This window comes from Rhododendron vialii, chromosome 12a (assembly GCF_030253575.1).
Source record: "Rhododendron vialii isolate Sample 1 chromosome 12a, ASM3025357v1".
In the NCBI taxonomy this organism is placed as follows: domain Eukaryota; kingdom Viridiplantae; phylum Streptophyta; class Magnoliopsida; order Ericales; family Ericaceae; genus Rhododendron; species Rhododendron vialii.
Genome location: NC_080568.1, coordinates 25,955,210 through 25,967,323, shown reverse-complemented (window position 1 = coordinate 25,967,323; position 12,114 = coordinate 25,955,210). Strand labels below are relative to the sequence as shown.

The 12,114-nt window shown below is 38.6% G+C and overlaps 1 protein-coding gene across 1 annotated transcript; it reads right to left on the bottom strand.

The window, feature by feature from the left end:
• Positions 1-4,150: 4,150 nt before the first annotated feature.
• LOC131310601 (uncharacterized) lies at positions 4,151-9,542 on the bottom strand. Its single transcript, XM_058337713.1, has 2 exons — positions 9,231-9,542; positions 4,151-4,889 (listed from the first exon to the last, which is right to left on the bottom strand). Exons 1-2 carry the CDS (start codon positions 9,390-9,392, stop codon positions 4,335-4,337), a joined length of 717 nt encoding a protein of 238 aa, XP_058193696.1. The 5' UTR covers positions 9,393-9,542; the 3' UTR covers positions 4,151-4,334.
• Positions 9,543-12,114: the final 2,572 nt, after the last annotated feature.

Here is a 12,114-nt window from a genome sequence, read left to right as displayed (position 1 = left end):
AAAAAGGAAAAAGGAGTTGTACACACGCATGTGGGAGGGGAACCAATGTTGTGGTTCACATGAATCTCTCACATGGATTCACAAATACTTTAGTTGGATGAGATGCATGCATCGGAACTTGGGGCATGGGTTTTTGATAATGGAAATACAGTAATACTCCAGCGTTGAGGGCTTGAGTGACGGGTTATTAAAGAAACAAACAAACACGGCCTCACTTCCAGGAGCTCTTTGCTTTGCGCTCTCTCTCAAGATTTGCGAACTTTGGTATTAACAAAGTGGAAACACAAGAGAGTTTCTTTAGGGGGGGAGAGTGCAATTAAAGTAGTACTACAAAATATTTTGTGCACTTGCCAGTTGGCATATATAGAGTTTAATTTTTTTCTTTAATCACCAGTTGGCAGAGATTTGTTAGATATTCTATTTCATCGAGTAATTATTCAGCGTTTTCGAAGTCTCACGTGACGAAAAATTATACAGTAGAGACATTATCATTCACTTTAGTTGAGCGTTGAGAGATATACAAGGTCTGACACATATTGTGTGGTGGTCAGAGGCGGACAAAGGGGTGCAAGCGGGGCCCCGGGTCCCCTTGAACCCTCCTCCGCCCCTCCCCCCCCCCCCCCCGTTATCGTAATATTTCTACTATATTTTAGGTTTTATATGTAAAAATTATGAAGAAAGGTCCCCTCAAAAATTGTTATTGCTATATGAGGATAATATTTTGTTGTTAATTTATAAATACATGTGATTCGGTCCCCCCACGTTAAGAATCCGGCATCTGCCACTGTTGATGGTGATCTTTCATTTGTGTGGAATATCACATGTACTCCGGGTGTACTCAATAATTATTGACCGATTTCCTCGCTTTCTAGATACAAGTTATTGGCTGATAGTAAAAAATAAAAATAAAGAGGAAACAAGCTCTTGGGATTCACCAGATCAAAATGCCAGTAGGATCCAGCCTCTATGACAAAAATATATAGGCAAACTTCGCCTAGGGGTGATTTGGTCAATAGTTTTGGATTATTTTTCTGTCATTAATTTTTTTTTCATTTTCATATTTAGAAATTTGTTAAATTTTTAATTCGTCCCGGCCAAAGGAATAAATAACTGGATGGCTTTCTTTTCAAACAGATGCATGTAATTTTGCCCACCAAGAGCAACAAAGACTATTTAAGAGGTTTGTGTGGAACTCGGATACAAGGGTTGTTGGCTTATTAATAAGGAGCAGTAATTTTTAAGCTATGGGCTAGGGCTCGTAAATCTTGGCCCTTTCCTGTCAGTACGTAGCCACCAACTTTCGTCCATGGCTGTGCGGTAGGCGTGTCCATAGCATTATTGTAACTCATAAGAACGGCTAGGGAGATAGACGAAAGTATATAATTCTGGAGATAGATGTGTTTGAGACTGTCGGATACACATAAATCTCATAAGGTGAATACGAAACTCGTGTACATGATCAGACGATTCCAGACACATTTGTATTGTGTAATTGGTTTGTGTCCTTAGTATTTTTGTTTACTGAGATTGTATTCATATAAAGGCCCCCATCAATATTGTCCCACTTCTACCTCACCGATTCAAACCGCGTTAAGCCAACCACCGAGGTGGATTCAGAAACATTTGTGATTTTAAGAATAAACTTTAAGAAGACATGTTTCCTTCGTATCTGTGCTAATCTCATTTCTTACATGGACACCAAATTCGACGAGACAAACAAAATAAACAACTCAGACCACGCTCATGGGCTCCGAACAACGCCATTGAGGAGGAGGCTCTTGTCCAGTTCCGGGTCTAGTTTGTGCCTTTGTGGGTCCATCTCAAGCCCACAACAATTATCGAAATCGTTCACTCTGTAGAGCTCGTCGAGTTTGATAGTCACGTAAAATAATAGCTTGATCAAACATCAGTAGATACATGTTCGAAACAGATTAGTATAAGGAAAAAAAAATGGAAAATTTAAGTTTCAAATTATTTTTTCCATCCCATTTTTCTTGTACAGATTTGTTAAGATCATGTATCTACCTATATTCGATCAAGCTAAATTTTTTTTTCTTCATGTGAAAACAAACTTAACGAGATGTACAAAGTGAATGATTCCGATCATTGTTGGGGGCTCGGAATGAGCCCACAAAGGCCCAAACTGAACCGAGAACTGGACAAGGAAATACTAGACCGGAGCCTCCCGACCATTGAAGGGTACAACACCATATTGTGCCTTGGGGGCATAGCAGGGCCCCCCGCCCCCTCCCTTTTGCTCCGCTTGTAACATGTTTACTGACCAAAACAAATACTAAGCAAAAATAATACTCCAGCAGCAGCAGGCTCTAGCTGTACCCCCAACCAAATTAGGTGGGTTATGACACACTCAGGGGTTGCCCCAGTAGTGCAGGCAGATATTCAGATTTTGGGAGTACTTCTCAAAATTTAGGGTTCGATTCCCCACAGAGTGAGGACCTTGAAGTAAGTGGGAGGCCGTGACTGATGTGGCCGTGCTAGCTCCCTGTTTGGGTTGCGCAGTTGGGTCCATTTAGTGGCCTGGCTGTAGGGCTCTTCCTTTGTTAAAAAAAAAGTTGGTTATGGTTGAAACAATTAAAGTCAGTCACATTACTTCTCCACAAACAATCACACTACTCCTTCATACACATAACCTACCCACTAACACACACACACACACAAGCATGGAGTCACACACTACCTTGTGTGGATGCTTGAAAAGGCACAACATGAGAAGGCAATACCAGAGGCTAAGTAAAGTTTCTGCCAAGAAAGATAAGAGCTCAAGGGTAGATATTGGATGCAGCCAGAAGAAGTATTCGAAGATTAAGCCGAAACCGAAGAAAGCAGCACCGAAGAGTAGTAGTAATCTTCTGGGAAGGCTTCAAGATGCTTATGTCGAGATAATGCTACGGTTGGCCGGAAACATTCTGCAGTTGAACAATGGCAATGTCTTCTTGGTTCAAAGGTTTCTGGGGACTCCCGAGGTCCCAACTTGAAAAGATTCCGCTTTAGGAGCTGTATTTGGATCTCGGATTTGCAGAAGGAAAAAGAAACTGTGCGAAGAGAATGTTGCAGAATCGCTTTACATTTTCTTTTTCTCTGAACAAAACTCCCCATACATTCAAGATGCAAACACAGCCCTAGTGTCTTTCTAAGCAATTTAGGGTTTCACATCTTGTGATTTGTTTCCTGTACTATCTTTCTGTTTTAAGTGGCTTTATCGATGCGTGTCTAAAACAAGGTACAAATGGCATGATACTGAGCTCAGAAGTGTTGTTTATTTTCTTGGTTTTTGTTTTCGAGTAACAACTCTTCGGAATGATGTCTGGAATCCTATTCTCAAGAGTCCTCCTCGCATTTTTACTACGAGAAAACTGCTTTTTCCTTTCGAAGTTTCTGCTTGTGTAGGTTGGAGCATCTTTCATAAGTTCAAGAAACTGAGAATTTCTTTTTCAGATTCACCTCAGTACTGTTGTCACTATCTTCTTTTTCTTTTGGAGAACCAAGTTTGAAATAGATACTTATAACCTCAAGCATCACAAATTGATCGCCATAGCCAATACATAACTCGAAACGCAAATGCATAAGCAACTTTTTTTCTAGCCTTGTGCAGCAATGCTCGGAAAAGGAAAAACAGGATCAAATATTTACTACTACTTGTTTGTACAAACACACATCACTGTGTAACTATTCATTTATCCCCTCTGCCAAGATTTGATATTCAATTTTAACGAAAACACAAGGAAGTTTAGTTATAGGTGGCTTGTGAAACTAAGTAGGAGATGCGGAAACAAGATCAGACATTATTCCAGTTCGTCGTAGAAAGGGTGTATTCTATTTGTATCATTCTACAGCTACAATCCTTAACTTTTAAGGATTTCAAACCATTCCCTTTAAAAGGCTACTTCAAATCCATCATAATAGAGCTCTCAAACTCAATATCAAACTCTTCACGTAAACTACCAAATATAAATTTGAACTATATCAAATCCCTTTATTTGGAATCCCTTGCAATCCAAACGGACGGACCCTAAACTAAATCACATGCAACACATGGATACTGTTAAAGCATCCAACTAAATACAATTGGCAATGAATGGAGAGGCCGCATAGCTCATATACTAGTTTTGGAGGAGACAATTAACCGATGTGGGACAAACTCCAACAAATACCTATTGTTGCTGATATAATACTTTTGAAAGGAAGTCCGCGAAACTTCTCACGCGCACGAAAGTCTACTTTCGCTAGTCAATTTACAAGAGAATTTTCTTCCATTGATACTACAATTGGAGAGTAACAGTAAATAAAAGCAGTGTTCTTACTAATGACCATCATCAACATAATGACCCAACATCATGAGTGTGTATTTCCTCTTTCATGGAGTGACTGTGAAGGTCCCGCGTAAAACTGGTAGTAGTGTCCAAGAAATAGAGCACAAAAGACATTATGCAGCAACACACAAACATGGGTATGGGACCAAAAAGCCAAAGGAAGAGAGGGAACGAAAGGTAAAACGCTCGCAAACCGAGTGACCAGAAGTAGCTACCCCGGTTTAAGCTTCTCGCAACATACTCGATGGATTCCTTTTTAGCTTGTAACGTAGGCAAGGTAGCCAGGAAGCTAACATGGGCATAGTACCTAACAGACTGCACATTGCACAGAAAGGCAACAAGGAAGCACAACAAGAGGAAAAAGTACTTGATTGAGGACACGAGTGGAGTTTTGCTGCCGTAAATCAGTTGTGATGATACATTGGAAGAACTTGATGAGTTGCTGACGAAAACACTGATCAAAGAACAAAGAGTTATTGCTGTGGTTGCCAGAAGTGTAGAAGCCATTATGTTGTTGCGGATTGTTTGGACAGTCAAAACCCCATTCTTTAGCGGATCCTACAAGAAATAGTACAAAACCATTACTTCCAAAAACTAAAATTTTATCACATTCTTGGACTATAAGGTTAGTTTTGAGAATATATCTGATGCCATCTATTGAGAAAATGGATTATCACTACTATGAATAATGAAAATTAACATTCCTCTACAAAATTACAACTCCATGGATTTCAAATTGTCCCAATCGTGGCCAATATTATGATATTGATATTGACGAACTCTATTATCACCACCACCATAACTTGCTACTTCAAATTAATCATCTCCAGAGGAGTCCCCTATCAAATATTATTGATAATGAATATCATTGGCAATTTGGTGATTAGACTTCCCCTCTTAGTGACACTTCACCCAGCACTATGCTTAATTCAACATCACAGTAGTTCTCTTTATAGTTTCAAAAGAATACCTAAACACCATTAAAGCAAGTAGTACCCGTACTCTAAAAGTTAGTATAAAAATGACAACAATTAGATAGATAAGATAGGCAAAAGATGATTTGTATGCCCAAACTTTTGTAAAGAAGAAAAATCATGATATCTTGTGCTCCTAAGGCTATGGACCATGCAGATGTTCATACATAAAACACAGCCAGTCAAATCCTCCATTTTTTGATAACCAGGTGTTTGGGCATCGGGCCAGCTTGTGCGCAACTCGAGTAATCCGGGGGCCCTGAAGTTAACGACCGGACAAACCTCTAGTGGCCCCAAAGGAGTTGATAGCACCTTGGATGTTTCAAACCTGAGACCTTAGGAGGGAACAAACCCCTAAGTCCCAGGCCTTGACTACTAGGCCAGCCGGGGGTTCAATCAAATTCTTCATTACACCAAACTAAGTCTCATTCTATTCCGTTTTCTTTTTGTAACCAAAATGGATATATGAGTATGATTGCTCAGAAACTATCCTGCAGAAAACTATGATCAGAAAAAGTGCTCTGGTGCAAAATACAGCGTTAAGAGGACAGTCAGGATCAAACATGTGATCTTTAATGGATGCATCATCTAGGAATATTTGATAGAGTCATATGTCAATGCCAAGAAACAAAACTAAGATATTCCATATGGCAAGAAATTACGAGCCAAAATGCAAGTATATGCAGAGCAAAAGAAGGGGTAGACTCAGAAAGGAAACTGTGGTAAACACAAATCAATTATGAGGTACAAAAGACAAGTTAAAAATACTACCAGGGTATTCCATGAACAAGTGTGTCTTCCATGTTACTTAAAATAGATACTTGAAACTTCCAACGAATTATTAATCTTATCAGGAAGGTTTACAATCATGAAGTAGAAAAAACTTCCGAAATCCCTTATGGTGCATACTTTCATGTAGCATTCAAAGCATTCACAAGCTAAGAAGCACGGACACGTCTACAAGCCTTTTGTATCCGCGTCGGACATGCATCGGACATGGACACGTTCCCGACACGTGTCCAACACGTGAAATTATGTGTCCGAATATTTAATTTTTTTTTTTCTGAGTTGGACACGTTTTGGACACGCTCCGACACGTATCGAACAAGTATTGGGTGGTTATGTAATTTTTAAAACTTAGAAATGGAGTAACAATGTACTATTTGAGATATTAACCAAATTTAAAGCCAATATCAAATAACTTAACAATGAAAACAGAATCCGCTATTCTCATATTTTCATCATTAATTTGGAAAAAATATTTTTTTTTACATAATATTGAATTTACGTATATAAATATATTTATTTATTTATGTACTTTATCCCCCAACGTGTCCATGTCCTAGTTTTTGGAAAAATAACGTGTGCATATCCATGTCGTGTCCGTGTCCTGTATCAGTATCCGTGCTTCTTAGTTCACAAGTCATATTAATCCTAAGATACTAACTTTGGAGCTCCGATATTTTATGTTTAGTTTTGAGTCTTTTGACCGAGAACAAAACTAATAAAGCAGTTAATTATGTCATTCCCTTGACATTTAGCCTCATTTGTCTGTTCGGTCTTCCTTTTATTGCTTCTGAAGTGATATCCTCAATCAATCTTCAGACAGCTGGTTTCATTTGACTGTCAAGCTTCAAACCACCAGAGAGGTTTGCCTTCACATCCTTCTTCCATCTTCCTTCTACTTCCAATCATTTACAGAGTTTTTTGTTCTTTACTGCCATAGTTATTTGCACCAGTCATAAAACCTTGCATTCAATTGCTCTTTGCTGAGGTTACAAGGACTTTCTAAATGTATAAAGTATCTGTGTTGGACATTCAACACTTGGACTAATTGTGGGAAAGAAAAGAGGTCCATTTGAAGAAGGTAATGTTTACACCGTTACGTTCACAAAAGTTAGTAACCCACATAATAGCTCCAGCTGGAACAATCTGACACTACACTCAACATGACCCTGGTAATAGGTAATGGAAACGAGTTGGAGCCAGTGCTTCCCACTGAATTTGCAATAAGGGAAGAGAGGAAGAATTCCCAAGCAAGTAGAAGTACATAGAACACTAAATTAGTCATACACTGTTGCAGAAGATACCCAAGTTGGGCATTTTATGGTACACTCATACACATCACAAAACCGTGGGGTATATTAAATCGTAAAATTTGACGATCAATCGATCTTCCCAGGTCCGAAAAACTCATTATTAAAATGGTAAACCATGACAACACGGGCACCATTAGAGGAAGAAAGCTTATTTCTACCAAGAGTTGTATTATGTAGGCAGGAAGAATCAACACATAAAAAACAATGAACAGTTTCGAAGAATATGGAGAGCGGTCTTTGAGCTTACAAAATGAGGGAAGGCGTGAAATTAACAGATTGCAATCAGAAAGAAAGCATCTTTCTCAAACTACTAAACCAACACATGAAAACATATTACATTGAAAACTATACAGGTCATTGGATCCTATTGTGAACTTTAAATCCTCTTTGAACTAATTGCTATCCATTTCGAATTCTCAAAACCTCATCAGGCAATGATCAGAAATATTGTATTTCGGGTCCTCTCTCACATACCAAACACATGAACAATACATGTTTCACAAAAAGAGAGAAATATTAACGGAACCCAGATGCCTTTAAAATCAGACACAGATGCATTGACTTAAGCCTAAAACTACAAATACTCATTTGTGATGCAGCAACTCTCCGCTTTTAAATATTGAGCATTGGTTATGTGATAACAAGTACTTTTAGTGATGAAGAGGGCCTTGCTTGTGAGTGTTTTTTTTTTTGGACTTGTATATACTTTATGTTTCCAACACTTAAGTATTGATTCTAAAACTAATTTTGTATTGGGAATGATTAACCTTGGAACTTGTAGACTTTTTGGGGTTATAATCAGAGGCAGTCATGGGGGTTGCAAGGGGGGACTGGGCTTGCACAACTTCAAATATTCTTGCATATTATACTAATGTTTACGTAAAAAAGGGAAAATTCTATGAGATTGGCCCCTGCAAGTCCCTTCGAGTGAAAAAAAAAAAATCTTAAAATTTCTCTCTCTGTGGGGTAAAAATTCCTAAGATTTCAAGTTATCAATCATTTTTTAGGTGGGGTGTATAAAATTAAATAGTGGCTACGCATATACACACACAATATCGTCTCTCAATATCGTCTCTCATTCGTACCTCACAAGGAGCACTATATACTAGTAAAATGTATTCTTTTTGTTATTATGAAAATACATGTGATTCCGGGCCCCTACTAGATAAGTCCATCGCTGGTTATAATAGATGATTAACCTTCAAACGTGCACTTTTTTACTACTATTACCTATTAGTAATTTATTATCAGCGGCAAATTTATTTTAATTTCCCCACCCCACCCCAACCCCGAACTCAACTTCTTTAAAAAAAATTCATGCAATGGTTATTTGTAACGCCCTTTCACATAATGTGGGTCCCATGTATGTGTGAGTCCCACCTCATGTGAGAGAGGCTTTGCAAATAACTACTAAATTCAAAACTTTCTCCAAATTCTGGTTTCGCTACCGATTCAGACAAACATGTGGTATGCGCACAGGTAGCAGCTAGAAGCCTAGAAACTTCAAACAAGAGAGAGACAATACATACGCACGAATACAATACATTTGGAACGGTTATTTGTAACCCCCTCTCACATGATGTGTGGATCTCAGTATGTGTGAGTCTCCCATGTGAGAGGCGTTAAGAATAAACATTGCATTGAAAATTTTCTCCAAATTCTGGTTTCGCCACTGATTCAAACAAACATATGGTGTGCGCACAGGTAGCAGCTAGAAGCCTAGAAACTTGAAACAAGAGAGAGACAATACATACGCACGAATACATCAATTTGCCTATACGTGCAGATATATACGGGGAGAGAAGAGAGGGTTTGGGAAGACTAACAGACATCATGGAGAAGACCCACTGGTGACGGCTCTCGGCATTGAGTCCGACGACGGTTCTTGTGGGATATCGGAGTATGGAAAAGAGGAGCCAAACGTGGTACATTCCAAACACCGCCAACCCTAATGGTACCAGCACGTAATCCAATTCCTTCTCCTCCATCTCCTGCCCTCCTTTTTCAGCACCCACCTCAACCCCTGCCCTCTCTCTCTCTCTCTCTCCGGCCCTTGTAGAGCCACAGAGCGCAATTCCCCTGAGGTTAATGCTTGGGTGATGCGTCTATTGCAGAGGATTTGGATGGTGTGATTTGATAAGAAAAGAAAACGGTTGTGATGATATGTTTTGTCTCTTTCCGTCTCAAAATGTTTATCCGATTCACAAATAAGAGCTAAAAAATAATAATTTTGTTTTAAAAAAAAATTTAAACTTTTTCCATAATTTAAAAGAATCCATCGAAATCTAGTAAATTATTTTTACGTTCTCATTTTACGACCAAACAAATATTATGAGACGAAGATATTCTTTCTTCTTCCACTTAAATCCCTGTATCCAAAAGCGCTAGCATCTCCACCATATACTTAAATTTATGAGTTTAATTTGATATTGTGTGCTCCAATGGGTAATCCAAATCCGTGCACAAAATATGAGTAAATATTTCATTAATGACATAGTCATAAATATAAATGTGTGAATTTGCCTTTAAAAAATTGAATAAGGATTTTTGTATAACTCAATTTGAGTTTAAATTTGAGTAAAAGTTTTGATATAGACTAAAATCCTCGAGGCTAGGACCGGGTTTAGTTAGTATTCCAGCAGATCAAGTTTCAAATCCTCTAGCCCCCAACCCTACCCATATGAGTCGGGTGGGGCTTGGGACAGGCTAAAGACGGACTGGACTAGACTAGACTAAATTTCAACATTGATTTCGAATCAATGAACCCAATTTGTAGTCCTAAGTTAATTGAGAAATTAGGATACTGTCGTGGGCTGGCCTTAATTGGAACATCGGAATCGATAACTAGCTGAAAATGGAGAGGCATTCACAAACGAACCAGCTGCAATAGGCTAGGACCCATTTTAAGAAGGTACTAACATTCACACGATCTCAACAGCTCTAGCTGGAACAATTATACAAACAACTCTTCGCAATAAATAAATAGAGACAATGTTTGACTCAACTTGACACTGGCAATAGGTAATATTATACTGACACTGGTATTATTCGCCATGTTGTGGACTTACCGCACGCACCAACCCCTGTCGGCCTGTCCTATTGCTGATTGGGCCTCAACCAACTGGTGGACCTATGGTTTGGGCCAATTTAAGGGTTCAAGTTATTCTTTATTGGGAAAATGACGGCCCATGATGTGTTTTGATGGAGTAATTAATACCCGTCGATGGCATTTTCAGCATTAACAAATGTTCTCAGCATGTCCTTGGCATGTATTAATTATCAAAAACACGGCCTTGACCGTCATTTTCCCTTCTTTATTTTGTCTGTTTTTTAATCAGATGGTTGACGTTATTCCACTACAAGATTCGGTCATTTTGAGAATCTTAGGAGTTCAAATTCACTGCCTCGGCATAAGAAGACCGCATCTCTAACCTTTACTTGGATCCGCCGTTGATTAAGCCCAAAATTTGTAGGAACTAGGAACAGTTGGTGTTGTTTTCTTCCAATGGGCTCCTTTAATTCGGCTTGTCAAGTTTACTAGACGAATCAATAAGTTACGTGAATTTATATAGAAAACCTTTGTAATCTCGTTCATGAAAAAACCTTCACACAGGAAGAAAGAATAAAACCCTTGATGACCTTCTATTACAGAGTAGTTATAGGATATTCATAGTAAGCATACACGGTGAAGATATTTTAAATCTCATGTGTTGTGCATGTAAGGATTGCTTGGCATGCTGTATAATTTATCATTACTTGTACAGGAAGGAAATTAACAACTGTGTTAAAAAAAAATGAAAAGAAAAATTAATTAAACAATAATGAGAAAGAAATGTGAACAAACGCAATGGTTACTATACGCCTATATCTTTGACTTTCGAAAAAGCTATGGCCACCGACGGTGGCCTTATCGATTCTCCACCGATGCCCGCGTGGGGCCCAATTCTGGTCGCGCACAGAAAACCCAAGCCGTTCAACAATTTTTTTTAAAAAAAAACCGAGTGGGCCTAGTGAAAAATCAGCTCAATCTGATATGTATAGGTGTTCGATCCAATCTTTCTATTTTTCATTCGGATTTCAGGATCTCGTCAATCACAACCTAGAAAGAAGTAAAAATTTGCACATGCTCACATGTGCTCGTGTCAAGCCCTGACCATATCACCAAGAAAGTAGCATGTACCACCTAGTCTACTTTGAGCAGGGTGCAATTTGCTGAGTTACCAAACCCATAAAAAGCAAAAACCAGATTCACCCCCCAAAAAACAAACAAACCAACTACATACAAAGGTAAGTTGATGATTGTCGATCTAGCTAGTACTCCATAGTACTGTTATATTTCTTCTCTCCTATCCTTTTCTTTCGTCTTCTCCAATTTTCCTATATTCCTTTGTGGGCGGTTGTAATGGGCAGCCTTATATATGTTCTTCTACTTTACTGAGAAGCGATCGATCAAACGTGTTCTTGCATGTTGACGCGCTTCATATGCTACATATGATGATAATGATACTCTTAGCTAGCTATGATACAGAGTGACATGATCAATGCAGCTTGATCACTTATACTTCCCTTAGTTTTTCATTAATGTTGTTTAGGAATAGGTCTATTACAATTCAACCCAAGAAAGCTGGCAGCTCAATCGAATATATATTCCGGATATAGTGTTTAAGATCTTTAGTTCGCCATGGATCCCAAAGTAATTAAACAAATGCT